The sequence below is a fragment of the Balearica regulorum genome, chromosome 6, assembly GCF_011004875.1.
Source record: "Balearica regulorum gibbericeps isolate bBalReg1 chromosome 6, bBalReg1.pri, whole genome shotgun sequence".
Lineage (NCBI taxonomy): Eukaryota > Metazoa > Chordata > Aves > Gruiformes > Gruidae > Balearica > Balearica regulorum.
This window is the reverse complement of record NC_046189.1, coordinates 30039066-30066684: the sequence shown is the minus strand read 5'-3', so window position 1 is coordinate 30066684 and position 27619 is coordinate 30039066. Positions and strand designations below refer to the sequence as shown.

At 39.8% G+C, this 27619-nt stretch overlaps 1 protein-coding gene across 3 annotated transcripts in view; it reads left to right on the top strand.

Moving 5' to 3' along the window:
- CLASP1 (cytoplasmic linker associated protein 1) overlaps nucleotides 1–27619 on the top strand; it is a 183983-nt gene that overhangs the window by 89636 nt on the left and 66728 nt on the right. The window contains exons 10-23 of one of the 3 annotated variants that reach the window (XM_075757029.1): nucleotides 123–196; nucleotides 1003–1095; nucleotides 2415–2560; nucleotides 3318–3453; nucleotides 4122–4192; nucleotides 5154–5213; nucleotides 5894–5971; nucleotides 7792–7959; nucleotides 8750–8799; nucleotides 9991–10161; nucleotides 11832–11855; nucleotides 19714–19821; nucleotides 21348–21374; nucleotides 23053–23220. In XM_075757029.1, coding sequence (XP_075613144.1) covers nucleotides 123–196; nucleotides 1003–1095; nucleotides 2415–2560; nucleotides 3318–3453; nucleotides 4122–4192; nucleotides 5154–5213; nucleotides 5894–5971; nucleotides 7792–7959; nucleotides 8750–8799; nucleotides 9991–10161; nucleotides 11832–11855; nucleotides 19714–19821; nucleotides 21348–21374; nucleotides 23053–23220 — 1374 coding nt within the window. The remainder of the gene's footprint in view (nucleotides 1–122; nucleotides 197–1002; nucleotides 1096–2414; nucleotides 2561–3317; nucleotides 3454–4121; nucleotides 4193–5153; nucleotides 5214–5893; nucleotides 5972–7791; nucleotides 7960–8749; nucleotides 8800–9990; nucleotides 10162–11831; nucleotides 11856–19713; nucleotides 19822–21347; nucleotides 21375–23052; nucleotides 23221–27619) is intronic. The other 2 variants (XM_075757031.1, XM_075757030.1) reach the window with 2 other exon arrangements.

Here is a 27619-nt window from a genome sequence, read left to right as displayed (position 1 = left end):
CACTCCAAGGCTGCAAGGATAGTGAACTTTCTCCTGATTTAGGTGCCTTGATAGCTGGTGGTTTCTTAATTGATTCTCTTGTTGATAAGAAGATTGAAAAAGCTTTTTCATTTGTATGTCAGCAGCCAAAGAGGGAGCAGGTGCTGTGGATGAAGAAGACTTCATTAAGGCATTTGAAGATGTCCCAACGGTTCAGGTAAGTAGAATTATGTGTTAAAACACACAGTACTAAAAAGCAGAAGATGGATATATGATCTAGTCCTAATCACTGGCAAATTGTGCTTTGTTGTGATGTTGACAAATTCCTTTTAAGGGAAAGCAAGTTGGGAGTCGGATGGAAGCAAGTTTTCAATGGTGGCATCTGCCAGTAGTTGCGGTGAAACCCTGGGAAGTGGAGGGAATTGGGGTGGGAGGTATCACAGGAGCAGACATGGAGCTGGAACTGGACATGCATGCTGCAGTCTGGTTGAACAAAAACTTAAGTCTTAGAAGGAGCCTCTCAACACTTCATTTGTACCACCTGGGAGCTGGAAGCAACAAAGGTGACTTGTGTCTCTGGGATTGCTGCTGTTGTGAGTGTGACAGCTGGGTAGTGCATGTTTGCTGATGGAGTCAGCTGGATAGCTGAGATGTCACGTGTTTCCTCCCCTTCACCAAAGTTTTATTTCTGGGGCAGCTGAACAGCACGTATATCCACTCATGATCTTCTGTAGGTCTTCACTCATATAGCCACTAGAAGCTGCAGGAATGCCGCTTAAAATTGCGAAAATACGGTAAAATAATAAAAGATGATCCTTTAATTGTCTTGTGGTCATTTAGTAATTTTTGATTGCAGGAAATGGGTGTAAATGCTTTGCATTATGCAAAGCTAGCTGTGTCCAAGGCTAGCATATGACATTTAAGCATTGGGGAGCAAAGGACGTAAGAATGTAGTTGGGAAGTGATCTGATTTTTCTGGAGTAAATTTTGCATTATAGTGCTACTTTGTATTTAAATTTGCAGATTTATTCCAGCCGGGATCTTGAGGAATCCATAAACAAAATAAGAGAGATACTATCAGATGATAAGCATGACTGGGAACAGAGAGTTTCCGCGGTAAGTGGTGAACTTAGATATGAACTCATATTAATTTTTTGCTGCACTGAGCTTAATGAAGAGGGGACTGGGAGAACCTCAGAGTAAGACTAGAATGTAGTTCGTGGTGAACATTCGTTATGTTCCCCCGAACCTGGAGGAAGTGTTTCCATATGAGACTGAATTTAAACCACATCTGTGAAGGAAGATGCTATTTGGTACACAAGAATCTATTGAGACAGCATCAGGTTGAACTGGAAGTCATGCAGCAAATCCAGATGTAAAGCCAGAAATTTGCTAGCAGATGCTGAAATCGGAATGTCAGAAGTGGTATTCAGAATATTTTAAAACTTCCTGATGTGGCAGAAGGTTGCTTTGCTTAGAGACCTTATTTATACTTTTGCAAAAGGAGAGGTATGAAACAATTTAGAAAGAATTTACACACTTAGGTTTTGAATAAATAAATATGACTGTGGGAGATGTGAAAGTAGAAAATCAGATGTTATATGCATGCCAAGATTGAATTTTATTTACTGAAGTGAGCTATGTTGTCATGATATAAATAGATGCATGATCTTGTCTACACTGTAGACTTTCATCACTCGTGTAGCAACTTTGACATGTCTGTCAAATCCTGTATTACACATCTGAGTGGCAAACTGCTGATTCAGCTTACTTGAGGGATTTTTTTTTTGTTTGCTGTACTGAATAACAGTGAGCTTAAATCGAGGCACTGTACAGATGCATTGCTATACATGAGGGCCTGTGAAGGTGTCCAAAAGAATGTCTATAGGATGAAATGGTGGTCCCTGTAATACTAATAGAAAATGTCCCATTTTGATGGGGTCAGGGTTCTGCTTCTGGTAGATCCAGGTAATTATTTTAATGAAGTCAGTATTACTCAGATCTGAGTATGAGCCATGACCGTCAAGTCATCTTTTTAATACAATAGTTAGCTGTGAGAGGACCTAAGCCTTAGAAACTGTTGTAAATAGGTGGTTTGTAAGAGGAGTAGAGGAGAATCTTCAAGATATCTTTTGGCTTAAAAAGTAATGTTTGGGTTATTAACAATACAGTTTGAGTAGCTGTATGCAATACTTCTGGATCCCTGTAACAGTTAACTAGTGTGTTTATATTATCGTACTTAGTATGTTAACCTATGAGTTGAATGTGAGATCTGAAATAATGAAATTGCTTGGACTTTAAGAACTGAGTTCCTCAATGCATGTTGAGGAACAGTTGTACAAGGACTCTGGAAACCAAGTATCAGGTCCTGAACATAACTGTCCTTGTGTTTATTGCTCATTAACAGTCACTGCTTTCTTTTATGGTGCTAACAGTTGAAAAAGATCCGCTCCTTACTTCTGGCTGGAGCTGCAGAATACGATAACTTTTTTCAACACTTAAGACTTTTGGATGGAGCATTTAAATTATCCGCTAAAGACCTGCGGTCTCAAGTAGTGCGAGAGGCTTGTATCACGTTGGGGTAAGTTTGCTTTCTAAATGTGCTTGAAATCTGATGTAGGGAAAAAAGGAACAGACACTGGTTAAAACACATTTAGGATGAAACTCATGCTGCTAGTACTACATAGTTATAGGTAGAACGTGATTTTGCTACAGCTATTTAGAACCACGTCCATGTAGGCCACTAATTGTAGTTGTGCCAAACTCTGTTCTTGAGTTTTAAGCGGCACTGATGTGAGAGATGCTGAATGACTAAGCCATGCATTCATGCACTGAGTAGGGAAAGACTGAACATGCTGCAAATGTGTATATTTTGTTCTGATTCAAATTGAGCTAGTTTTTATTTTTGATGGCTTATCCTTTGTGAAATGCTTCAAGAAACAGGGTGTTGCAGTGTTTGTAACAGCTTTTTTGAGATTTGTGCATATGGAGGCAAAATAGACAGTTTCAGAGAAACTGTAATACAAACTAACAAGTTTGGAAAAATACATTCTTTCAGCATGATCCCATTTGATAATAAATGTTTAGCTGTGCTAGTTACTTTATTTTATGCTGAACTTACTGTTTCTCAGACTTCAGATGAATATAGAACATACATTTGAAGTGAAAGTAAAGGAACTACTTCTTGAAACATGGTGTTCTCTGTCCTTTGGAGTTGGAGAGGAGGTGACAGTTGTGAAGATTGAGATGTCAGATGTGCTTATGTCAGATGTTCTGTAGAAGTCTGACTTGCTTAATCCCCAGCATACTTACTAGCATGACTTCATTCTGTTTTTCAGACACTTGTCGTCAGTTCTGGGAAACAAGTTTGACCATGGGGCAGAAGCCATCATGCCAACAATTTTTAATCTAATTCCGAATAGTGCCAAAGTCATGGCCACTTCTGGTGTTGTAGCAGTTAGATTAATCATTCGAGTAAGTATATATCAAAAGAGGACAATGTTATTTCCAAATACTGTGGTGTTTCTGAGAAAATATGATTGTTACTGCAATGAAAATTAGATTAAGTGCCTAATCTACTCTTCTGTGCTGGGCTTTGCTGTCTCAGATGTCATGCAGCCTTGTGTAGGTGATGATAGTTAAGCCCTGCCAAAATAGTATGAAAAATGTTTCTTTGCAGACTAATATATTTCCAGTTCTCAGAGCTGAGCAAACTTTTTAAAAACCCCCCACAGACAGTGCATGTTTCCTAAAACCATTAGGTTATAGAGGTGACTTCTGCCTAGTGATTCACTGTGGAAGCTGTAGATAGCCTGGGATCTCTCAAGATGTCACTGCTGACAGTTTAGACCCTCTTGCAGTGACTTCAGCTCCCTGACTCATTGGAGCCTGTCATTATAGAACAAAATAAACTATCTGTTAAACATATTTTAACAGATAAAATGTAAAATATTTTTAATAATAAAAATATCTGTCCATGCCATATCAGTTAGTGTTCCTATATTTAGCAGTTCTATTTTTAAGAATTGAACAAAAAGAAATATCTGCATGCTGGGCTGAGGTGGCTGAAGGAGATGGTCTTTCGTTCTGTGGAACTGTGGTGTAAAGATTTCTTCCTGTTTTTGTTGTTTATTTTCTTCTAGCACACGCACATCCCTCGATTAATACCCATCATAACCAGTAATTGTACCTCCAAGTCTGTTGCAGTTAGAAGGTGAGCATTTAGCTTGAATTTATTCTCTTTTTTTACCAGTAAATATGTTCACATATACTTTTTGATAACACTTGTGTATTTGTTTTTATTCATGAAAAGGGTTGATATACGCACTTGGTAAAGAACACATCTCATTCTCCACCATAAGTTGGGATCAAATTTAAAGTCAGCTATCTTGTGTAAGCTGCAGCACTGCAGAGAATAAAAAAGTTTTTTTTAAAACTAATCTTTGTGCTTACATGTTGTTATAAAAATGTCATATCATTTTTGGCTTCTTTACAGACATGTTCCTATTCCCCACTAATAGCTCTTACAGTGACACAGATTTTTTGAGCCAGTCGGCAGTAGCGTTCTGTGATTGTGTCATCTGGAATTTGGACTGGATTTGCTGATGGTCTTCTCTGCACTTAAAATCTAAGTGTGCCTCAGTTCACTACCTCACTGGGAGACTCTTGCCTGGTCCATGTAGATTAGCTAGTTCTCTTCTAGTTAGACAAAAAGAAGGACTTGTGGCTGTTGAATTTGGTGACAAACCTTGAACAGCATACTTGTGCCTTAGTTTTTTTTGAAACGAGGAAAGATTAAAGTTGAAAAAGTCTGTCTCCACATGAAGCTAAATGAAGTTTCTGTGTGAAGCCTGAAACTAGCAGGTATAAAGTAGCATTAGCATGGATCTCATGGGTCTGTATCCTGTTTAATAAAAAAGAGGGGGCTTTCTGGATTGTTTTGTCAAGCCCTCTCTAGACTTCTCTGTAGGGAGATGCCTCCAGTTACTACTTCAGACTGTTTATTGATGGCATTTGTAGATATGCTAATGTTTTTAGGGGAGTCGTTACTGAATTCCAGTGTCCGAAAAAAGCTTCATAACAAAGGATGGCTGTTGTTTAGAGACTAGTACAGAAAAATCATTGTGCCTCTGTTAATGTAGAGAACTCAGCATTTCTTCTCTTTCTTCTCTTAGGCGCTGTTTTGAATTTTTAGACTTGCTGTTGCAGGAGTGGCAAACACACTCCCTAGAAAGGTAAGCTCTGAAAACAAGCAGGTTATGACAACAAGCGGGTTAATTCTCTCCTCCTTATGTCTGAGGAGGTTAATTCTGGCGAAAGGATAATCTAAGGTGAGATTATATCAGGTAGCTCTAGTAGAGATATTTTTGCCACAAAAAAAGCACGTACGTACATCCACACGCACCATTCAACCTTGTAGTTCTGGCAGTCAGAGTTCAGTGAGGCTGTCTCCTATGCCAGCCCTGGAAAACCTGGCTGAGTGAATCCCTGAACTCAGTATTTTTTTTTTTTCCCTTTTGCACCCTAAAGTGAGATAATGAGATGAAGGCTACTAGATGTCTATCAGAGCTTCTGAGCCTTCTATAGTATTTCAAACTAATGAACAGCAAGAATAATTGTGGGAGAAGACTGGGGCACAATTTCCTTAGCCCTAGACTACCCAGGCAGTTTCAATAGCTAACTAAAGACTGACCTATGAAGAAGACTACTTGCCTTTTCCTAGTCAGCAATGTGAGTGAAATAAAACTGACTTGTAACAGTAAATAAATAAAGGCTCCAAAGGACCCGCATGGAAATGAGAGGATGTGATAAACTCTTTGTTCTTGGAGACCAAAGCAAAATCAAATTAGTCATTTGTTCGTAAGCATGGTGCGTCTTTCCAGACTGCTGGATAATGTTTTCCTTCTTATTTCAGACACATATCAGTGTTAGCTGAAACGATAAAGAAAGGAATTCATGATGCAGACTCTGAAGCCAGGATAGAGGCAAGAAAGTAAGTGGAAGCTGTTATTGGTGTCTTTTTTCCTCCCCTTCTTTGCCCCTGTTGTGTTGCGAGTCAGTGGTATTGCATGTTGGAGACTGAAGTCCAGACAAGTTATTTTCTCCTGGCAGTTAATGCCAACTTTCCCTTGGCTTCAATGGGAGCGTGTGCTTCAGCAGGAGATGTCATATGAGGTGATCGCATAGGGCTGGGTTATGTGTATCACATCTTCTAATGGTGCTTGTTTCACTTTGTTCTTGTAATATTTTAATGTCTTTTTATCTGTCTGAGCTGGTAAAATGCTTACCTGAGTTGTTCTAGAGTCGAGAACTAGTAACCTTGTCTGTCTTTTCGATGTTTGAGTTGCTTGCAGTTAACTGAGATTTCATCTGATTAATGCAAGAATACTATTAGTTCTATATATTTTTCTTCTTTGCCTGTATGCAAGACTGGTTAATTTGCTGCTCTTGAACACAAGTCCTTTGCTAGTACACTGCTAAATGGTATCCTAAATTAAGGAAATATTTTAGGACAGTGAAATAATATCTTTGTATCTATAGGAAACTTTAATATTTGCAATTAACTTTCTTCTGTTGAAGATCTGTTGAATTTCCATGAATGTGTTTGTACTTATGGTAGTATGCTGATGTACTGGGATCATGCTCTTCTGAACAGAACACTGCAGGAACATTTTTCTTCAGAAAGAGGATGCTGTGAAACATGAAATCAATGAAAAAAACTTTCATTAATCTAAATGCTATGTTATAAGCAGAGGTGTTTCACAGTAGGACGGTTTCAATCCTTTTGAAAGGGAACGTGTCCATCACTGAAAAATACAGTAGGCACTGAGACTTCACAGCAGGTGACTAGTTGAGCTGAATAAGCAGCAAGGAGAATGGCATGAGACTTCAGAGAGCATGCTTAATTCTCTCTTCTCATATTTCTTAATTAACAGCGTAGCTGATTGTAAGACAGGAATTTGTTTCCTTCAAGTGATGTGAGAATGCATGTGACTTCTCTGAGGCTCTTAAGACTGGCTGTCACACACAAACAATTGTTGATTCATTTGAGCTAAGGATCTTACTCTTAAACTGCCCGTTAGTTGCCCACTGAAAAGTGCCGAGAGTCTTTGTCTCCTTTGTGATGAGAGTGAATGGTATTTAGCCATCAGCCAGGAGATTTGGACCAGAGAGGAATTCTTCCCTTCTCTTATAATGCTCTTTTATTTTCAGCATAGCATTGACTGGAAATATGTAGGATCATCTCATTCCTTTTCCTTGTTATTTCTTCCCAAAAAGTCTGTCAACAGTCTCAACTCAGTACAGAAGATTTGTCCCTGCATCATTGTATAAAAGCTATTTGTTAAACTTAAGGAAGAAAACACCAGCAGCTGGTGCTTTCCTGAATCAGGCTGGTGCATGTGTTCTGCTTTTGGCATTTTTTTGGAAGTAGTTTTTGAGCACCTAGTCCCAAACTAGTATCAGTCTGGGGGTCTACCATCTCCTGTGTACAGTAGACAGCTGGCAGAGGGATGAGGGTTTCTTCTGTAATAAAGCTTTTTTGACTACTTGTGTTTTTACAACGCACCAAGTGGTGCATTCCTCTCTCCTTATTTTAATTTCATTTGTCTTCTGTGCAGCTGTATGAGCAATACAACATGTTGAAGAAGGTGGTATGTCTTGATTGTGTTGTAGGGGCAGTAGGTGATTGAAATGACTGTGCTAATGAGCCTACTAACACCAGTAGTGAAAAAGGATTCTGACTGTACCTGTGCTCCACTGCCCCCTGAAACATGTCAGGGAAATGTTCACAGTATTGTGCCTTCCTTCCAGGTGTTACTGGGGTTTCCACAGTCACTTCAGCAGAGAGGCAGAGCATTTGTACCACACTTTGGAATCTTCCTACCAGAAGGCCCTGCAGTCGCATTTGAAGAACTCTGACAGCATCGTGTCCTTGCCACAGTCAGATCGCTCTTCCTCCAGCTCCCAGGAGAGTCTCAAGTGAGTCCTTTGATGTCACTACCTCTTGATTTAAACAACTGCAGGTAGTTCTATTGAATTGGAGGGAGCCATCACATGGCTTTGTCTCATATGGTCATTGCTTGGCCTCAACACTTGGTTACTTCAAATTTTTTTTTTTTTTTTTTTTTTTTAGCTAACATTGTATTAAAATGAAAAGCTAGCAAAACCCATTACTGGCTTAAAATAATCAATGTCTTGACTCTATAAATAATTTTCTAGGAAGTGTTCTGTGCTCAGCAGATACTGTTAGTCATTCCTTCCAGGTGTGCTTAAAACAGTGCTTGAATTGAAATTCTGTGTTTAGCATTAATCCTAGAGGTGTAAATCTGCCCCTCTCCATATAAGAAGAAAAAAAAGACTAAATTTGAGTTGTAACTGCAAAATCAATATGTAAGTCTTCTGCTGAATGTATGTTTTAGCTTCTCTTAGAAATACAATCAACTTTGGCTCCAAATATCTGCAATTTAAGTGTTAGACTTTATGTAAAATATCCATATCTCATTGGTGTAACTTTTTAAGTGTACAAAAAATGTTTTTAAAATCTCTTCTTGCCGAAATAATGCTCATGCTAATTTTTTTCTTAGTACTTTTATAAAGAATTTCATGGTAGTGCTGTATTTATTCTTGAACAGTAAGCTTTGTTAGTCTGTTCCTGTATACAAATAACTTACTATTAGCTCAATTGTGTACTGGGGGAACAGAGTAGCACTGTTACTGATGACTATGAAATACCAGTTTTGTTTTAATAATTATTTATATTAACTTCTAGCCGTCCATTGTCTGCCAAAAGAAGTCCTACTGGAAGTACTACATCTAGAGGTGAGAACAGGAGCTGAAAAATATGCTCAGGTGTTGCTGAGGAAGTGTAATGAATTAGAATAACAACTTCAGACAGCATAATATGCAAAGAACAATTTTGATCACTGTTTACTGCTCCTTAAAATGACAACTTATTATGTAAAATTTTTAATTAGTTTTGGGTTTTACACCATGTTTTGTGCATCAACTGCTGATATAATGATGCTTCTGAAAGTTAGCAAATCTGTTACTGCTTGCACCTGAAGGGAAGGATAAAAAGCTTTGAAAATTGTAGCCAAGGTATATTTAGCTGCACAATAGCTGGAATAAACTACTGCTGATGCTAAGACGTGCAGCTACATAGTCGAATGGTGCATTCAGCTTTACAATTTTCTGTCATTTATTCTCTGTGGTTTCAGCAGTTACTGGAGGCATCGTCTGCACACAAGTCCTACAGCGTTAAATTCCATCTCATTGCTAATATGTTTTTACTGTTGGATGGAATATTTAGGTGCAGATTTCCTGTCCTAAGTAAATGCATACAATAACTTAAAGAATAATTTTTAATACAGAATATAATAGACAAAACTTTGGTAGAAGATAAGCTGCCTCCTACACCTGACCAAGATTGGGTTCTGGCTGGTTTGTGTATACAGTACACCCTACTGAGACCTTTGATTCAAGGAGATATTGTTGTGTAACCTACTTGATTGTGCACAGAAATGCATGTTTGCTTGCAGCTGAATAAACAAGCTTCATGCTTAAGAGGGTAAGCATCATCAAAGTGATGGGAACAGCAGTCCTCATGAGAAGATGAGATGTTGGGAAGAAAATTAGTAGAACTTGGACTGAGGGACCTTCAGGTCTGTTTTGGCCAGCAACTCACAAGCTGGTGATGGGTACCGTGATTTAACTTTCCCATGTAGGTTCTGTTAGAAATTTCTTTATTACTGGCCTGGCAGCCTTTTTGATCTCAGCATTTAGGTTAGTGTCTGATAAAGTTCTTGGAGGCAGCATCAGGTCAGCATTGAAATATCTTTGCAGACAGTGTGGGGAAGCCCACATTGCCCTGATAAAGCATTCTTAGTTGAGGTATTTCAGTGCTAGCAGGGAGCATTAAAAATAGTACGTTAAACTGCTTGTCAGGCTCTTTGAAGCACACAGCTCAAAAATTAATCTTCTTTATTCTGGATCTCCCACTCCCATCTGCAGCATCTACAGTAAGTACAAAATCTGTGTCAACACCAGGATCTCTGCAGCGATCCCGCAGTGACGTCGATGTGAATGCAGCAGCTAGTGCCAAGTCAAAAGTGACGTCTTCTGGAGCATCCACCCCCTTCAGTTCTGCTGCAGCCTTGCCCCCAGGCTCATACGCATCACTAGGTAAATCTACGTGTTCTTCTACTCTTGCAGTTAGCTTTCTTTACTAGCAGAAAGTGCCTCGTAGTTTTATTTGAATATTAAACTCTAAGTAGAAGAACATATCTCTGAGTTACCAGCTCTCCAGGATCAGTGTGCAATCTCTTGCCCTTTGGGATTAAGGAAAATAAAATTGCAACAGAACTGACTTGAAGCAACTTCTTAGGTTTTGAATTGTTTAACAGTCTGTGTCTCTTCTTTCTGGGGAAAAGCAGATCTTATTCTGATTCTGGAACATTGTTGAGGAAAATACTGCTGAATTCCTTTTGACGTGTCCCCCTGTCTCTTTCCCTTCTCTTCCTTCCCTTCTTTCCTGAAACTGGTTTTCTAGTGTTTTATGCTTTGAATAGTACATCTTCATTGAGTTTGATCGCTTTCTGTTTTACAAGAGAGAAAGATGTAGAAGCAAAAAGAAGTCGGCCTTCCTGTTTCACCCCACACAGGATCTAAGTATCTGTTCCTTATGCTGACTCTTTTTGGATTATAGCCACATATCCCGCTTTTTTCTCAAAACATCGTGTATCACTTTCAAGTACCCTAGGGTTTCTTATAATAAAGTTTGCATTTGATCTTTCTCTCCTGGAGATGCCATTGAAGGAGGCATGGAGGAGGAAATGCAAGGCGGTGATTGACACCGTATTTGCAGAGCTTCAACTCAGTTATGAGCAGAACTGATCATCTGAGCTTGTTTCGCATTCTGCTGGTTTCATGCTAATCTAATTCCAGACTTTTCATCGATTTACCTTTACAAGAGGAAGAAAAATCAGAAATTGGTGATCTTGATTTTAAGCTGTGTAGATCGTCTTCACTGAGTCAGTTGAAAAGTTGCTTCCCCTTATTGTAAGGGAATTGGTCTTTAGTCTGATAAAACAGGCTTTGTGAATTATATAGGGATGGTTTCTACAGATTCTTTTTGTAGGCAGCTTTCTTTCATATCTGAAATATTTTTACCTTGGCCTAAATGTGTTGGTTGTATTTGGTTCAGAAGTTGAATTCTTATTCTGATTTAAATTGTTCATACTCAGTTCAAGATTTAGATACGTTGCAGAGAAAACGTAACACGGAATATGAAGTTGATCGCATAATAGCGTGCTTTTGAGCCTACAGATGGAACCATTTTTCAGTCGCGCTGCATACTGTCTTCAGTGGCAAAACTGCTTTTGAACAATCCTGTGTCATGAAGAAGAATGGAAGGGGGGTGAAAATATCTACTGAAGTTGACTTTGTCCTTGAAGCCAGGAGACTGAATACAGCGTTAGCCTTCCTCTTAAAACAGACTGTAGGAGAAAAGCAGCAAATGCACTAAGTGATGCAAACATGGCTGCTCCTAAAGGACCCTGCTTTCTTTTGAGCTAGTAGGGACATTTGTCACCTGCGCATTCCTATGAGAAATGATGAGGCAAAGAAAGAAAATGAAGTTTGGCAAAGGTTGGTTGTTGCAGGAAGGAAAACCTGCAAGCATGTTCTTCAGAGACATTGAGCTTTGATTTGCTGCTCAAACTTTTTTCATTTCTTTAATTGTGGGGGTTTTTTTTTTGCATATTTCTGTGGCTAATATATAGTGCCCACTTCTGTTGATGTTACTAATTTTCCCTATTAACACTTTCCTTATTTTTTTTTAAATTTGCCTAAAGATGGTACTGCCAGTAAAACCGAGGGTAAGCAGTCTCTCTGTGTAACTGAGGTGTGTCCACAGTCGTACCACCCTACCTGGTCTCTGTTCTCAAAGTGTTACCTGGTTCTCATCCATGTTCACTGGTGACCTGCATGAAGTGTTGCATGGTTGTCCTGCTCATTTTGATGCCATGGGGTATTCTTCACTTTCTCTTCAAGCTCCTCCCCACTAATAGGCACTAGTCTGCTTTTATGACTTCTTATCACAAAGCTGTATGTGGGTCTCTGTATTTAAAGCATTGCTTTTGGTTGAAGGTGACCTGTGCACAGATTTAAAAAAAAAAAAACAAACAAAAAAACACCCAGAAAAACAACACAGGGCTTGTGTTTTCTTGCTCCACGATGTGTAAAGGTTTGCTGTGTTTTTCCATCCAAAGCTCAGGTCGCAACTGCCAAAGGCTTTTGGGAAGAGACTGGGCAGCGAGAGAATTGAATGAGATGATCACATGGCAGAAAAATGAGGACAGTAAACAATGATCTCTAGGGAAAGAATATTTAGTCAACCTCTTTAAACCTGAGCTCTCTCTTTTTGTTGTTAACTGTCTGAGCGAGATGGCTTACATCTAAGACAGTTGGAGGAAAGGCTTTTTTTTCAAGACACTGAGCCTGCTAGTTTGGGAGGGCTCCCAGTCTGGTTCTCTGGCTCATTGTCAAAGCTTGTTCTTTATTTCTCTCAAGTAGAAAAGATCACTGGGAAATGACTTTTTCTGAGGTAGACAGGAGTGGAAAACAAGAAAGCCTTCTACACATAATGAAGACACCACACCCCCCAACAAACCCATTTTTTCCTGATGCGAGTCTCTTTTCAAGGGATCTATTACTGTCTGGTGGGACTGTGCTCGTATCCTTGATGGCTGCTTGTACTTGGATGTGGTGTTCTCAGAAGTGCCACTGTGCCGTTGTGACGTGTGTGTTTTTTCCTTACTATTATTGATGCATTGATTTATTATTTAGAGGGAAAGGTCTCTACCATTTTCAGAACTGGCACTTAATCTTGGTGTTGAGAGATGGGCTGGCTCTGCATCATGGGCAAGTGTTTGTGCTTTGTGATATGTCAGTGATACGGAATATCAACTTGGCCTAAACACCTGTATTTCTGAATCAATAGCAAATTAGATGAAAGTTCCAGATAGCTGTAATCCTGAGCTTTATTATTCATTGCTGACCCTTCTTTTTCTTTTCTTCCTTTCTCCCCAGTTCTCAAACTTATCTTTTTTTCACCTAACTTTGAAATGTTGAAAGTTTAATGTCAATTTATGAAATACCCTATGCAGGTCTCAAGCACCTCCTGGACTGTAATAGTATTTGTGGAAGCCTGTTCCAATAGCTGTCCTCTGGAATACCTTTACTTTTGGTTTATTAAATGCTTTATTGTCATCATGCAAAAGGGTGGGGTTTTTTGTTTGATTAGTTTGGTTTTTCTTTTTTCAATTCAGCTACATGGGAAGCAGATTGGATTTGGTAAAAATCCTGTAATAGAAACCAGCAAGTTGCCTGGGGGGGAAAGATTGTGAGATGAACTTTCAGAAACGGAGCTTGCCATCCCCCTCATGTTAAATACCAGATCTCATCTCTTCCTTTTGCTGTAGGATTCTCTTTGGGGGACTGAGGATCAGGAAGGTTTATAAGACTGTGGCACACTATAGCCAGAGCACTTGAAGGATGAGTTTAATCACTGTTTGAAGGTCTTCATCTTTATTTCGCTTGTTGAGACGGGAAAACCAGCCTTTGTTCAGGATTTGGTGTGTTCTGCAGATGAGAGCTAAGAAAGGTCTTCTGCCAACTCTCTGATCTTGCAGAGTTTGCCAGGAACTACAGGGAAGGCAAAACTTTATATTCTTGACAGAAATGTAAAAATTAAAGAGGGCGGGGGCAGGGGAAGAGAAAAACATCCCCTTGCTCTGGAAATACCTGTGTGTGCACGAGACACTCTCTGAACATAAAGCAGAAATTCCATCCACGCCCATGCCCCTGTTTTTTTTGTGGTGTGGTTTTTTTTTTTTTTTTAGGTCACCAGAAAGTAATTTAAAAGCAAATCTCTGTGGGTTTTTGTGTGGTTCAGCTTGATGTTAAATCTGCAGTCTGGTTCCCATCATGGCTTTCTGTAGCTACAGTCTAAAAGTTCTGCACCTTCCCATCAGCCGGGAGCCAGCATTGTGCGAACTTGGCAGTTCCCATCTGCTTTGCCCTCAATTCTCCTCAGTGTTTTGTTTTTGAGCCAGACATCTCAAAACAGGAGCAAGATAGAGTGGGTTATGCCAGTGGCAAGAATACAAGTTAAGAGCTGAGTATTGGTCCTTTGGTTTTAAGTAGTGTCATCCCAATTGACAAATGCTGCTGAAATGCACTTCCTTATGGAAAGGTAGCATGAGTCTTGTATACCTCTTAAATCTGTGCAGGTCTTCTGCTGCCTCTGTGAGGCTGCGTCTTCAAGCAGTGCACAATTATGTCTTGATTGCCCAGTCCCTTCATGTGTTTGGTATCTCTTGAACTTCATCAAGAGCTTTGCAGGCAGAAAGCTTGTAAGAGCTTAAACCTTTATAGTCTTGGTCAAGACTTCATAGCTAGTAGCAGTTGTGCCCTAAATCCGTGTTTGTTATACCTGATTAAAGGAAACCTCAGAAAAGTTTTTTTTACTACTTTTGTCATGAAACAGCTTTTCAAGGAGTATTTAAAAAAGGGGCATAATGCTAACTTTCAGTAGAGAGTAATGGCTCAGAGTGTTTCTGTTATCTGGCTGCCTTTTTTTCAAAGGGAGCATAAAGACAAACCCTTCAGACAAGTCTTGCCCAAAATGGGGAAGCATAGGTCCTGGTCTGTTGTGAAACTGGCAAGTTCAAAACAAAATCAGCAGTTTCCAGAGTCAGTGGCACAATTTTTAATAGTTATTATTATTTACCAGAAAGGAAATAAAATCTGGTTTATTATAGTTTTCAGAACTTAGGCTCAAAAAGAGTGGTCTGCTCAGTTGGACTTCTTGAGCCTTACCAAAGGCTTTGGGAGTAACACAAGTTTTAAGAAAGCACCGTTCCTGTTTTCTTCTCTGCCTTTAAAGCTCTTGCTTGTCCTCAAGGGCAAGGCTTGATTCAAAGGTATGACTGAACGTGGATTCTTAAATGGAAGTGCTGAGGTAGTAGGTTTCTTTGTTCTCTTGGTCCATCTCTGTGCAAGTGCTGACTTGTTGGCATAGGGCAAAGTGGTGTCACTGCTGTTCCCTCCACCCTCTGCTTTGCGGGGAGTTCCTGTGCAGAACCCAGAGGCAGCGTATGCTGATGGTTTCCAGGAAGGGCCAAGTAATTCTCGGGGGAAATTATGGTGCAGACTCAGGTCTTATACTCGTATAATGTTGAACATGGGCTAAATATGCATGGAAACCATTCCAATGGCTGTTGTAAAAAGTTGTTAACAGATTTATATGTAAAGCATGTTTTTAATTGATGTGTGCATGTCTCACAGATATCATTTAGCAGTGTCACAGCTAGGGGGGTCCTAGAGGCTCTTGCAGGAATGTTTTTCTCCAAGCAGGGGAAAAACCCAGTGCTTAGTAACCTAAATGCATTAACCTGATCCATGGAGAAGAGACTGTTACCATCCCAATGCTTCCTAATATAACTTGTGTGGTTGTAGGTACCATTATTCACAGCATGGAACTGATTGAACTCAGTTGTGGAGCTGTTCTGTACCATTTCTAGACTATTTGAAAGCCATTTTCTTCAGTGAAGAAACCCATCACAGGCTGGGTCTCACAAAGCCTATATCTGTTCTGAGCGCTGAGGATGGAGATGCTGCAGTATTCTCCCAGAGGGGCTCAGAACAGTGCTGCTGGATATAGCCTCTTGCAACGCAAAAACATTCGCATGGAATCTTCTTTTGCTTGTTGCTCTTTAAAAAAACAAAATAAAATAACCTTCCTAGATTTAGGCATATGTTAGACATTTCAAGATTGATTCTGGTCCATCGATTGTTGCAAAAACTGACAATAACTTTAAAAAAATAAAACCAAGCCCCCTAAAAATCCCTACGAAAGGTTTCTTCACACAAAGCATTTATAGAGTCTTTCAGAATACTTTCTCCACCAACAGCGATGTGTCACATGTCATATTTAGATCAAGGGCTTTTTATGGAAATACTTTTTATGGTTTTTGGAAATGAGTTGGGGCAGTCTGTCTGTTCCTTTGCTGTGCTGCTGTTGTCAGGATGCAGTAATTCTTTTAAGAGGAGGAGAAAAGTAATGGTTATGAAATATGAATTGCTACATCTGCAGTTTGAGCTAGATATGGAAACAAACCCACTTGAAAGCAAAAAAGTTTTGAGAGAGGAGGTGTTTGCTTGAATTTAACAACAAAGTGGTCTGAATAACTTATTTGATATGTTATTTAAAGTCTTGCTTAAAATTAGTTTTTCTGTCTGGGATAGAATGATAGAGATAAAGCCACACATAGTCCTATGTGCAAATAAGTCTTAGATGAGAATGTAGACTTTTGTTTGTAGATTAAATCCTTAAGGGAATGCAGTAGACACATTTGTATTGTATAGATGAACTTACATATATACATGCTGTATTTGGTATAATATATATTAAAAACCTTGAGATTTTCAAGCCAGACAAATATTGATTCATCTTGCATTACTATAAAGCAAATAGGATTTGGATATCACAAGACTAATTTAAAACTTGTGCCTGTGTGTGATCAGTTAACGTATGAAACATTCCAGATTCCTCTCCTAGTTTTCTCTCTCATACAGATTTGCCTAAAGCAATTTTGAGTTCCAATTGGTAATATTTTGTTTTACAGCTAAAAACTGTACTTGGATAGGCAAAACTTCTAGAATCTTAATTTTTTTTTTTTCTTGAAGAGTAGCTTTGAGTCACTTACCTTGGACCATTTGTATGCTGCAAGTAAGATTAATTACTTGTATGAAAAAATAAATAGTTTTTATAGTTCAGAAGATAAAACTTTGGAAGGTATATTAACAATTCATGCTTCAAGGAATACATATAACTGATACCAGATGGCACTCTTTCCTTTTAACTGTGTGAAGAATTTGACCTTGAATTTGAGGTGTTTTTTCCCCCCTCATGTTTTATTTTATCCCATGGACTTTAAAAAATAAAGTACTCCTAGGGTGAACTCTTACTGTGCTATTGCAGTATTCATACCATTGCATCGTATTTATGTCATGAATTTCCAGTTTCTGCTATTCCCGTTATCATTTGCACAATGCAAGTCTGACAGTGTAAGTTCAAATGCTTGTCGGCCTTTTTAGAAGGATGAGAAAACCAGTATCGATGTTGGGACTGTTCCTCCTGTGCAAGAGCAGCTCCTCGTCCCACATGATTTTCTCTGACACCCATTAGGCCAAAATCAGTGTGCAAATCTACCAGTCCAAAAGAAGCAGAACTTTGTTCCTGGGCATTCATTCAGAAATTACTGAAGTTGGTAGGAGTCTGTCTGCTGACTGTCAGGGGTTTCAAAATAGGACTGAGCTCTCTATTTCTAATCCTGCTGATAATCACATATTAATTAAGTTTGACCCTTTGGTTCAGTTTTTTTTTCTTAAAGCCCCCAGAATTGGTATCAGAGGCTAATTGTGGTTTCTTTTAATATATTATTTTAGGATTTGTATTTTCTAAGGTGGGAGAGCACTTATTACATATTGTCCCAGTTTTCTCCTCCTTCGTAGTCACCTGCTGATAAAAAAAAAGGAATTTGTAGATGCAGAAAGAAGAACAGAAAATTTTGAGGATCTTGAGTGGCCTGTGCATAAGAGGAGATCACATTGGTCCCTTCTCACTCATTCTTGGCCCATACACATCACCAAATGTGTTTTATAATACTGTCTGTTACTGTGTGTAATGTTGAATTTCAGCTTGAGTTACCCCCCAGGACTTTCTGCAATGCCAAGTTTCTGTTGGCCTTCTGGAAGGATGTAAGTTAATTCCATTACTGGTTCCTAAGACTGGTCAGGTTTAACTTCTTGTTTACTGTTTTATACCCCTGCTGCCACCAGTGATGCCCTCCTGATGTTAGAAGTGAAAGGAAGCCTTGAGGCTTCCCATGCACACCTGCTTTGGAGCCTGCTTATCTGTGTGTAGTTCTCTTTGTAGCCTTTGGCTCTGCTCACTGTGTGTAGCTGCACATGTGCCAAACTTGTGAGGAATGGGCCAGCAGAGAGGTATAGAGCTGTCTATCACGCTGACCGTTTGTTAAGGGGCAGATAATGTCCTAGAGCGGAAGAGATCTCCAGCCTTGCTGGCGATATGAAGAGCGTAGCCTGTTCCATGACTGTTGGACCCATGAGGATGTGCTCAGAGCTTGTTTAGTTGAGCCAGTGGTTAAAAAAGTGGTTTGTTTATATTTTCCCAGTTTTGTGCTAATGATTTCTTCTATGTCACTTCTACAAACAATCGTTTGAATGTAGATACAGATATCTTGCCTACAGAGCTATTTTAAAACCAGATGCTGGTGAAGAGATGTGAAGTACAGCTTTTTTCTAGGTGTTTTCCCTGCAAACAAGTCTAGGCTTTCTTCTCAAAGTTAAACACTTCGTGTCTATCAGAAACTTGCAGACCATGTTATGAATATTTTGAAAGCTCGAAGGACAGAGCTCTTAATCTGTTCAGCCTGGGCTGCTTGCCGTTGTCTTGTCCTGCATGTGTACCTTATGTGAAGTGATTTTTTTTTTTTGGGGGGGGGGGGGGGGGGGGGGAAGTGTATATCTTCTCTGTATGCTTATGATGGAGACAAAGGGCAGGAGATGAATATCTATAACTGGTGGGTGCAGTTGTCTAAACTCTTCTCTTACCTGTTGTGTTTTTTTCCTTTTATTATTGTGCCTGAAACTTGAAGTCATCCTCTGAATGCAGGATAGCACTGGCATTAGTCCTGAGAAACAGCTTCAGATTTGGCTGAGAACTGACTTGTTGAAAAGTACTGATGGAGGCTTTCTTTGTGGTGTTCTTAATTATCATTTCTTTCCCATTAACTAGAGACAGATAATTGAAGCTTAGCACTGGAAAGAACATTCTGTAGGAAACAGCCGTGCCCCAGGATGGGGATGCACTGATGACCCTGTAAGGTTTTCTAGCTCAAATTTCTGTGGCTTTTTCATGAGGAAAGGACAGAAAAAGGACCAAGAACACTGAAACTTTACATCCATTCTCTGCTTAAATAAAGAGCAGGCACACGGAATCGTTTTTCCACAGTGTTGATTGTGTTAAATGGGACTCTCCATTACAAGTAAAGTTACACTGATCTCGGGATAAATATGAGGGATCTGTAAACAGCAGGGAAAATTCAATGAGCCCGCAATAAAAAGCATAGTCAGGCTGCGTTGACAGACTCGCAGGAGTGCATGCCAGCCTGCGCGTGTAGAGCAGGATATAAAGCACCAAACTGCTAATTGGAAATCCCAGTGATGGAATTTGTGGGGGCATCTGTCACGCCTGTCTCCGAAAGGGTGATCGCCTTGTCAGAAAGTAATAATTTCATACAGGAAGCTGCATTTAGGAGACTGACGTTTTTGTTGTTGATCCTTTGTAAAGACACTACTATAGAATAGAAGTAAAGGTTAGAGAGAGATAATATTTTTTAATTAAACCGGCTGATAGCATTACAGAAAGCAGTTTTCAGACTTGTGGACTGTGACTGTGTTTCCACTCCCTTCCCTGCATCTCAGCCAGTCTAATGAAAGATGTTGCCTCTCCCTGTAAAAGTTTTCTTTTGTACTCTGGTTAATTGTGTGTACAGCAACCCCACAAGCATAGAACAGCATGTTAGACACTGCTGCTGCCTTTGGAAGAAACCTATTAACAGTCTCACTGTCTTTGCGTTCCTCCAGGTCGGATTCGTACAAGGAGACAGAGCTCTGGCAGTGCCACAAGCGTCACCTCGACACCTGCTGATACCCGAGGCCGCAGCCGGGCTAAAGTAGTTTCCCAGTCCCAGCGTAAGAAATGTTTTATTTCTGGGGGAGGAGAACAAATAGCTATTAATACATTTCTCTTGAATTGTGGTAGCATCGGCTGAAGATTGGGCTTGTTTCTGCCAAATAACATTTGGACATGTAATAAAAGGAATTTCCACTCAGCCAGTGTGCGCTCTTGCTGACAAATAGGACCCCAAATCTGAACGCTTCCTTGCTGCTTTTTTTAACCAGTTACGCAGCAGAATTTCACATTGCTGGGATGTGTAGGACTGAACTCGCACTGAGTCCCACTGAGACACCCTCTGTGTCTGTAGCTGAATGCTGTCCTGGGTTCTTGCCCTGCCAAGCTTCTCCTGCTTATGTGATTGTATTCATGTGTAACACGTGAGCTGTCTAAATTAATGTGATTTGGCATCAGTTTAAAATAGGACATTATCTATTTTGTGTAGATATGAGGAAGAGAGTTCTGCTCTTTGATTCACATGACATCTGCACTCTCTGGCTTTCTGGCAAGGCATGGTTTTCCCTAGGAGCCACACATACAGTGCTGTGGCATGTATGTCATGTGTATCTAAGGAGAATTTTGTCACTCAAACTTTAAAAGGAATTGGGGGGAGGGGAAAGACCGCTCGTGTTTTGAGGACCTTCAGGGTGGTGGGTAAGAAGAGATGGGGTTTGTGGAAAGACATGTTTGTTCTGAGGACTTGTCTTGCTTTGCACCCTTATTTAAAAGCCCTTCTCTGTTTGTGCTCTCATTGCTTTGCTCTGTCATGCTGGAGGGATGGGGAAGCAGTTTATAGCATTGTGTTAGGCTGGGAGAGCTGAAGAGAGAAGCATTATATTCAGGATGAGGCCAAATGGAAATCTTTACCTTGAGGTCATGAAGGAATTTGGGCTTTTTTATGTTGATCTAAATCGATTTCTTCAGTTTTGAACCTAAAATTGATCCAAAGCCAGAAATTACCTTTTTTCCTAAACTTAGTTCGGTGAAAAATGATCAGACCAGATGAGACAGGTCTCAGAAGTGTTTAAAGAATAGCTGAATATCCAAAGATTTTGAAGATTATGGCCTTAATTTTTAACAGAATGTCTTATGAAGCATTAGGATGGTCACATCTGAACCTTCTCCCTTGGTCCAGTTTGCTGAATCCTGATTCCAGCCTAGCCCAACCAGATGTGGTCTTTATCCTTAAGCTGAACGTTGCATGAAATAACTTATGCACATATCCAGTCACAGGACCAAATTCTTCTTGCCCACACAGTGGATAACCCTGTTGCAATTTTGCAGACTGGGCCGGGGTGTAATTTAGAGCAGAACTTGGGTCTCTGTGTTGGTTGATATTTAGCTAAGAAGCTGATCAACCTTGGGAAATTTAGTTGCATCTGCGTGTTAACTCACTGCATTATGCAGAGACTTTAGGAGTGACATGTTTGTGAATAAATCTGTCTGTATTGTGTACAGCATAAACCGCATGCTGAACGCTGTATTGTCTTGCTGTCTTTTAATCCACTTTTTGCCTGTCCTTTGGTCTGCCCTCATAATCAAGGATCCAGATCAGCTAATCCTGCTGGTGGTAAGAAACATTTTCCCTTTCTTGCTTTCTCACGTTATTTCCTTCACGTTTTTTAACTGCTAAGCTTTCCTCACTCTCTCCTAACTATGAGACTTAAAAAGCATTTTCTTAGTCATAAACCCCAACATGTATGGCAAGTGATTTTGCTTTCTCATAGTATTCAAACATGGTAAGCATACGTTCTGCGTATTGAAGCTGGCTCATTGCTGCATCATAAACCTGAGGTGCTAAATTCTTCCTCCAGTTACTTGAGTGCAACCCTGCTGACATCAGTGAGATTGCAGCAGTGTAACTGAGAGGAGTATTTGCTTTCAGGGGGTGGATGCTGTGTGTGAGACTGGCATCTGTCACAAGTATTCTCACTTTTCGTGGGGTGGGGAGCCAGCACCACATACAGTATTGGAGTATATGATTTGATTGCTTTGGCCAAGAAATCGGAGGGGGCAAGTAAGTTAAAATAAGACGTGTTATGGTATTGTCAATCAGATTAATAGAATTGCATCTCTTCTTAATTTAAGATAGAAGAGCATTCTTTAACTCTTCCTAGTCATAGTAGTATCTGGAACTGAAATTTTTGTGAGATATGTAGATACTCAACAGGAATATTGGTTCAGGATGTGAGCTTGCCCCTGTATGTTCTTGCAACCTTTTTAAAATATACTTTCCTGGCTTTTTTAGTAAACAAATTCAATGTCAGGAATGATAGTATCAGCAGTAAATTTTCGGTGATTGTTATATACCCGAAGAAGCAAAAAAAGAGCCTTGAATCTGTTACTCTCTCAGTTCTTTGTAATTTAAGCTTGCATTAATTTTCAAACAACTTAACAAATGAAGATCCACAGCAAAAAAAAAAAGGTAGTATTTAGCTCTCTGAATTAAACAGCAAGATTATTTCAGATAGAAATATCTACTGCAACTGGAATGTAAATAGGTAAATAAACCTTGGTTAGTAGATTGTCTTGCAGACTTGCCATGGACCATTCAAGCAGACAAGAAGAAATAGAACAGTCCATCTACTCAACTTGCTAAAAATTTTCTCCAGCTGAAAACTAAATAGCTTAAGTTTAACCAGTCAGACCTATGTGAGCCAACATCTCTACAAATGTGACAGGCTCACTTGGTTTACCCTTTATCATGCTGATCTGCTGTTAAAATGGTATTTTTTAAATTTTCCCTTGACTGAATTATTGCAGGAAAGTACCACCACCACTGCAGTGTATTGTGAAGATGCCTGAGCTACCTTGCAGCAGGTTACCCAAGCCAGAAGCCGGCTTGCTGCAGCACAGTGCTGCATGTTGGCTAATTTGTGTTGATTCGCGAGGAGGTGAAGCAGCCTGTGAATTCGATGCTGCTGCTGCAGCAAGGCCGCTCCTGGCACCTCCGCGGGCTTGTGTGAAGCCAGCTGGGGTGTTCGTACGCTGCAGTGTCTGCTTTGGTCTTGGTCCCAGTGTGGCTCGTGTAGGCAGGGTTGCTGATGTCAGTGTTTATTGTCCTTGGACTTCACTCAGTCTTCTTCGAAAGCCCATGGGGAATGCTGCCATTAGTTTTCTGAGTGATTTGGATCAAATTCTTAGAGCTGATTATGTTCCAGTTTTGCTGTCAGAGTATTTAAAATCTTGAAGGGTTTTCATTGTTGTTTTGTTTTGGTTTTTTTTCCTTATTTCTGGTTCTCTTCTAGCTGGCAGCCGGTCTAGTTCTCCGGGTAAGCTGTTAGGAAGCGCCTATGGTGGCCTGAGCGGTGGAACGTCCAGAGTTCAGCCGGTGCCATCATCTTCAGAGAAGCGCAGCAAGATCCCTCGGAGCCAGGGATGCAGTCGAGAGACAAGTCCCAACAGAATAGGACTAGGTAAGAATAGTGACTGCAGTGACACGCTGACTGGCATGCTCAAAAGAAGGACTTTCTTCTTGAATAGGAAACTATTTATGTGTTACTGTTATTCTTCTGAGTTTTTCAGCTGGCAAGTTAATGTGACTGGTTTGTAGGAAAGAAATCTTAATTTTCCAGGTTGAGCTATAGTTTCAAAGGAGGCCTAAAGATGTCATGAGACGCCTTCTGTTTGAAATTCAATGTGAGCGATGTTATTAGATCAGGCAGCAAAAACAGTTGTCGTGAATAAGCATCACAGCAAAAATACCTCATTTGGCATCAATGGCTTAGTCTGAAATGAGTTGAGCAATCTTTACAGTCAGTTGGAATCAAGGGCAAAGAGCACCTTCTTAGAATATTTTAGAAATTTTGTGGCTTAAATGGTTTACTTCTCTCATCCTCAATATCTTGGAGCTACTTTCTTAGATGGCATTTCACACTTATGCTTTAATTTTCCAATATTCTTGTCTTTGACTGTTATGTAAATATTGTATAATAGTTTTTATTTTCAAATTTATCAGCAGTCTCATTTTTTGGTCAGGTGAGTAAGCATCATTATATATAAACTTTTGTGTATCTGAATTGAGGTGAAAAGGTATTCAGTGTGCTGTCTGAACAAGGTAATATTGTTTTCTTTTTCAAATGGAAATGTTTTCAGAAGTTGGAAGCTTATGTAGAAGAAAACTTTATAATACTGTTACTAAATTATTTTATATCTCCAAAGTATTTACTAGTAGACTGAAATTGAAATGTCCTTGCTGTTGCCAATTAAATTTTTAACTATTGCCTTAGCAATTGTATTTTAAATTTAAGTTACCTTTCTGTTTAGAGTTGTTAATAGAGAAGTATTGTATTCATTCTTCAAGTATATTGAAATGAATTTAAAGCATCTGAGTGCATATGCTGTTATGGTTCATAAATATTGCATGTTTATTGTGGCTATTTTTCCAAATTCAGTGTTCTTCTGTCTGATCTATTTTTTGGCCTCTGTATGAATACATTGTGCTTTTCTGTTTGTTGCTCTTAAAATGTAAAGTGCCTCCCAAATATTAGAGGTAATTGTTCTGCTATCACTCTGCAGAACAACAATGTTTTTAGGAGGAAACAAAGAATGATGGATAGTACCATTGCATACGTTTAGGCTGATCATCACATCTGTGGTCCAATTTGATCAGTCTGGAGCATCTGAAGGGAAATTGCTGTGTGTAAAATCCTCACTCTTGGGTTGCAGGCTTTCAGGTATATTATGGGAGCCTTGAATTCTTTTGAAAGTGTAATTTGTAACCTTGTGGCTCTGAAGTGCTCCCTGTGAATACAGTCAGTGCTTGTTCTTTGGGAGCGGGAGAGAGCTGACAGTTCTATTGGAAGTGTGGCTTCCACTCGCGCGCCCCCCCCCCCCGGTTGATGGCCACAGCTTATTCTCTCAAGCTGTCATGGGAGTGGGAGAATCTGGCACTTGTGGTGCCTTTAACGCTCAGCTGCAGAAATTGTGTCTTTATTGGATCTTGAAAATGGTAATACTGGTTTGGATGGAGCTGTCATCTTTATACTATTATTCTGTTGTATTTATTACTTTATAACATAGTAGCTAACAGTATTTTATGCTTTCTTACTGTGTTGCTTCAGTCCCTATCTTTCTTTGACACTTCTTTCATTTGTTCATTTCATTAAATAGACTCCCACTCACCTTGGTCCTAAGTATGTTGATAAACTTTTTCACAGTCTGATTCAGGAAGGTGCTTGAGCACATGTGTGACATCAAACGTACATGCAACACTTTAGGCTTTATGGGGCCATTTATCTATTTGACTCACATGTGCTTATCCCAGTGTCTGAAATGACTCTTAAGCCTGTGGTTGCATTGGAGTGCAGCGGGTGTTGAACCATCGTGCTGTTCAGGCTGTTAGAAATGAGTATTTCCTGGATCCTGTTCATAACTCATCCATTGACGTGTGTGGTTTTGCAGGGGTGACTGTGAGTTGCACCCAGACCAATTCTGCCTGCGCAACAGTAAGCACAGGGTGTGGGTCCCTGCCTGCAGTTGGGCTTTACACAGGAACCATCCACTGGAGTTTTTCAGGCCCTCCTGGGGCAGTGGCAAGCTAATACAGCCTCTGCGTGTGGATGCCCATTAGCATTCAGTACTTGCTGTTAGCTTAGATTGCCATGATGACCACAGGTTCCTTCTGTATGCTGGAAACATTGAAGAAATGCCTTGTTTTCCAAGAGGCAGTACAACGAGGCCATTTGGCATGCTGAGGTTCTGCGTGGTCACCTATATGGCCCTGCTCTGTGGTGCTTAAGCTTGCCTTTGCTGTCTCTACTCAGTGGACATTTACTAGTGGTGATACCCTGTTGTGGAAGGAAGAGTGTAGTCCGCTTAATTTCAAGCTTTTCTTTGGGCCCCTTGCAGGACATCTTTCCAGAAAAGATGATGTCCATTTCCCATGGGTTGACAGTTTATCTGCTTGAAGTTAATTTTGTTGGATGTTTAACAGATCGTGTGGCACAGTTGGATGTAAAAGGAGTAAGAGATTTGAGATTGTCATACTCCAAAAACTGGAGCAGGCACAGCTGGCTATCAATTTTGTGCAGCAGCACTCTTTCTGTTGGCATTATTCTGTGTGTGTTTATTGGAAAGCTGAAAGCAGTTCCTGACTTGCCTCTACTGGGTGTACCCCACTGCAGAGCTTTGCTTTGGCTGTTTTGGCAGCATTTACAGGCTCTTTAAAATGCTTGTATTAATGTAAAGGAAGTGTCTGCTGATTTTTAGTCTCCACTTAAGTCATTAAAAATCACACCCTAATGAAATACAGGTTTCTTCAAGTGGTAGATTGGTAAACAAGGGCACATCGAGTTCTGCTGGTGGTATTTTGCATCTGTTGGGTTCCACTGGTGTAAGACAGCTTAATAGTGTGCATTAATAATGGTGTGAACCATATCCAACTGCTCTGCCTTTCCAGATGAAGTTGGTAAAACTTAAATGTACAGGATACATCTAGAAAGTTGGGATGTTACTGAAAGCAACCCACCCTTGTCCTGTCCTAGGCTCTCAGTCCAGAGCTGGCTGTGGGTGCACTGTCTGCTTTCATCCTGCCTGCTCATTTTAATCAATTTTGCTACTTGTTTACTTAGTTTCTGTTTGACTTTTGGGGATGGGGAATTCTGAAATTAAGACTTATATCTGTCTTCTCTGCCTTTGCTGCCTGCACTGCAAAGACAGGCTGTGACAGTGTGAGAGACTTGTCTACATGACAACACAGCTTGCAGTGCCCAAAGAAAATACTCTCAACAGCTGATATCCAATCTTCCCTACACAACACAGCAGTAAAAATGTGGGGCAGGTGCCTGGGAGTCTACAACAGACTCATCATTCAGTTCTTTTCAATCCATTCTTTTTTTCCTTGCTTTTGTGTCTGTATCCAGTAACATGCAAGTCTTTTGTTTGACCGTTACTCATGAAGTAACCAGTGTTTGGTTTTGGATGCTCTGTTTGTGTAGTCAATATTGAGCTTCATCTGTAGCGTTGTCCTACTAGTCTGTTCTCATCCAGTTAAAGTGCATTTTCTTCATACTTCATGCTGCTGCTGTTAGCTGTTATGGAAGGAGAATGGACTGTGTGCATCCATCAATGTATTTTAATCATTCACATCTCTCCCTCTCTAAAGAGCCTTTTCTGGTTTTAGTAGGGTTGTATTATAGAAAAGATTGACAGATCTTGTCTACTTAAGAGAAATAACTGCTTGTGCAAACCGGAGGTGAAGGCTGCCATTATTTACATATAAGCATGAGACCCAAGAATGAGAAGTTTCCTTCTAGAGTCCTCAATTTCAAGCAAGTATTTGTGTGGAACACTTTAGAGTGTTACTTTCACTTGTAGTTCACCTTTCAGCTTTTTTCCTTGTATATCTGAGGTGGATTTATTGTACTCATGGACCCTAATTTCATATTCCAGTTCATATTATTTAGTCTGTTTTATTTATAAGACCATCTAACTCAGAAGTTTTAGTCATTATGGTGATCTAATCAACTTGGTCAATAGTTCATCTTGTATTGTCTGACATCAAAGGTCAACCATCAGAACCATTAATTCATCTGAGAGATATGAGCTGGGTTTTGCAAAACTGGGAGGGATTTGACAAACCAAGAATCTGGCAGTAGTTTATATTTGAATTTTAAAGCCTAAATATGAAGGTTTCTATTTTGTTCTGTACTGTTTTGCTTGAAAGGATACTAATATACCTAGTGCATATAAGCCCACAGAAGCACTGCAGGGGAGCTTCATTAACTTGAGTCTAGGCGTTTCAGGTCTGTATATGAACCAGTAGAGATTTCTAAAAAATATATATTCTGAAGCATGCAAATGGCACTATTTTTT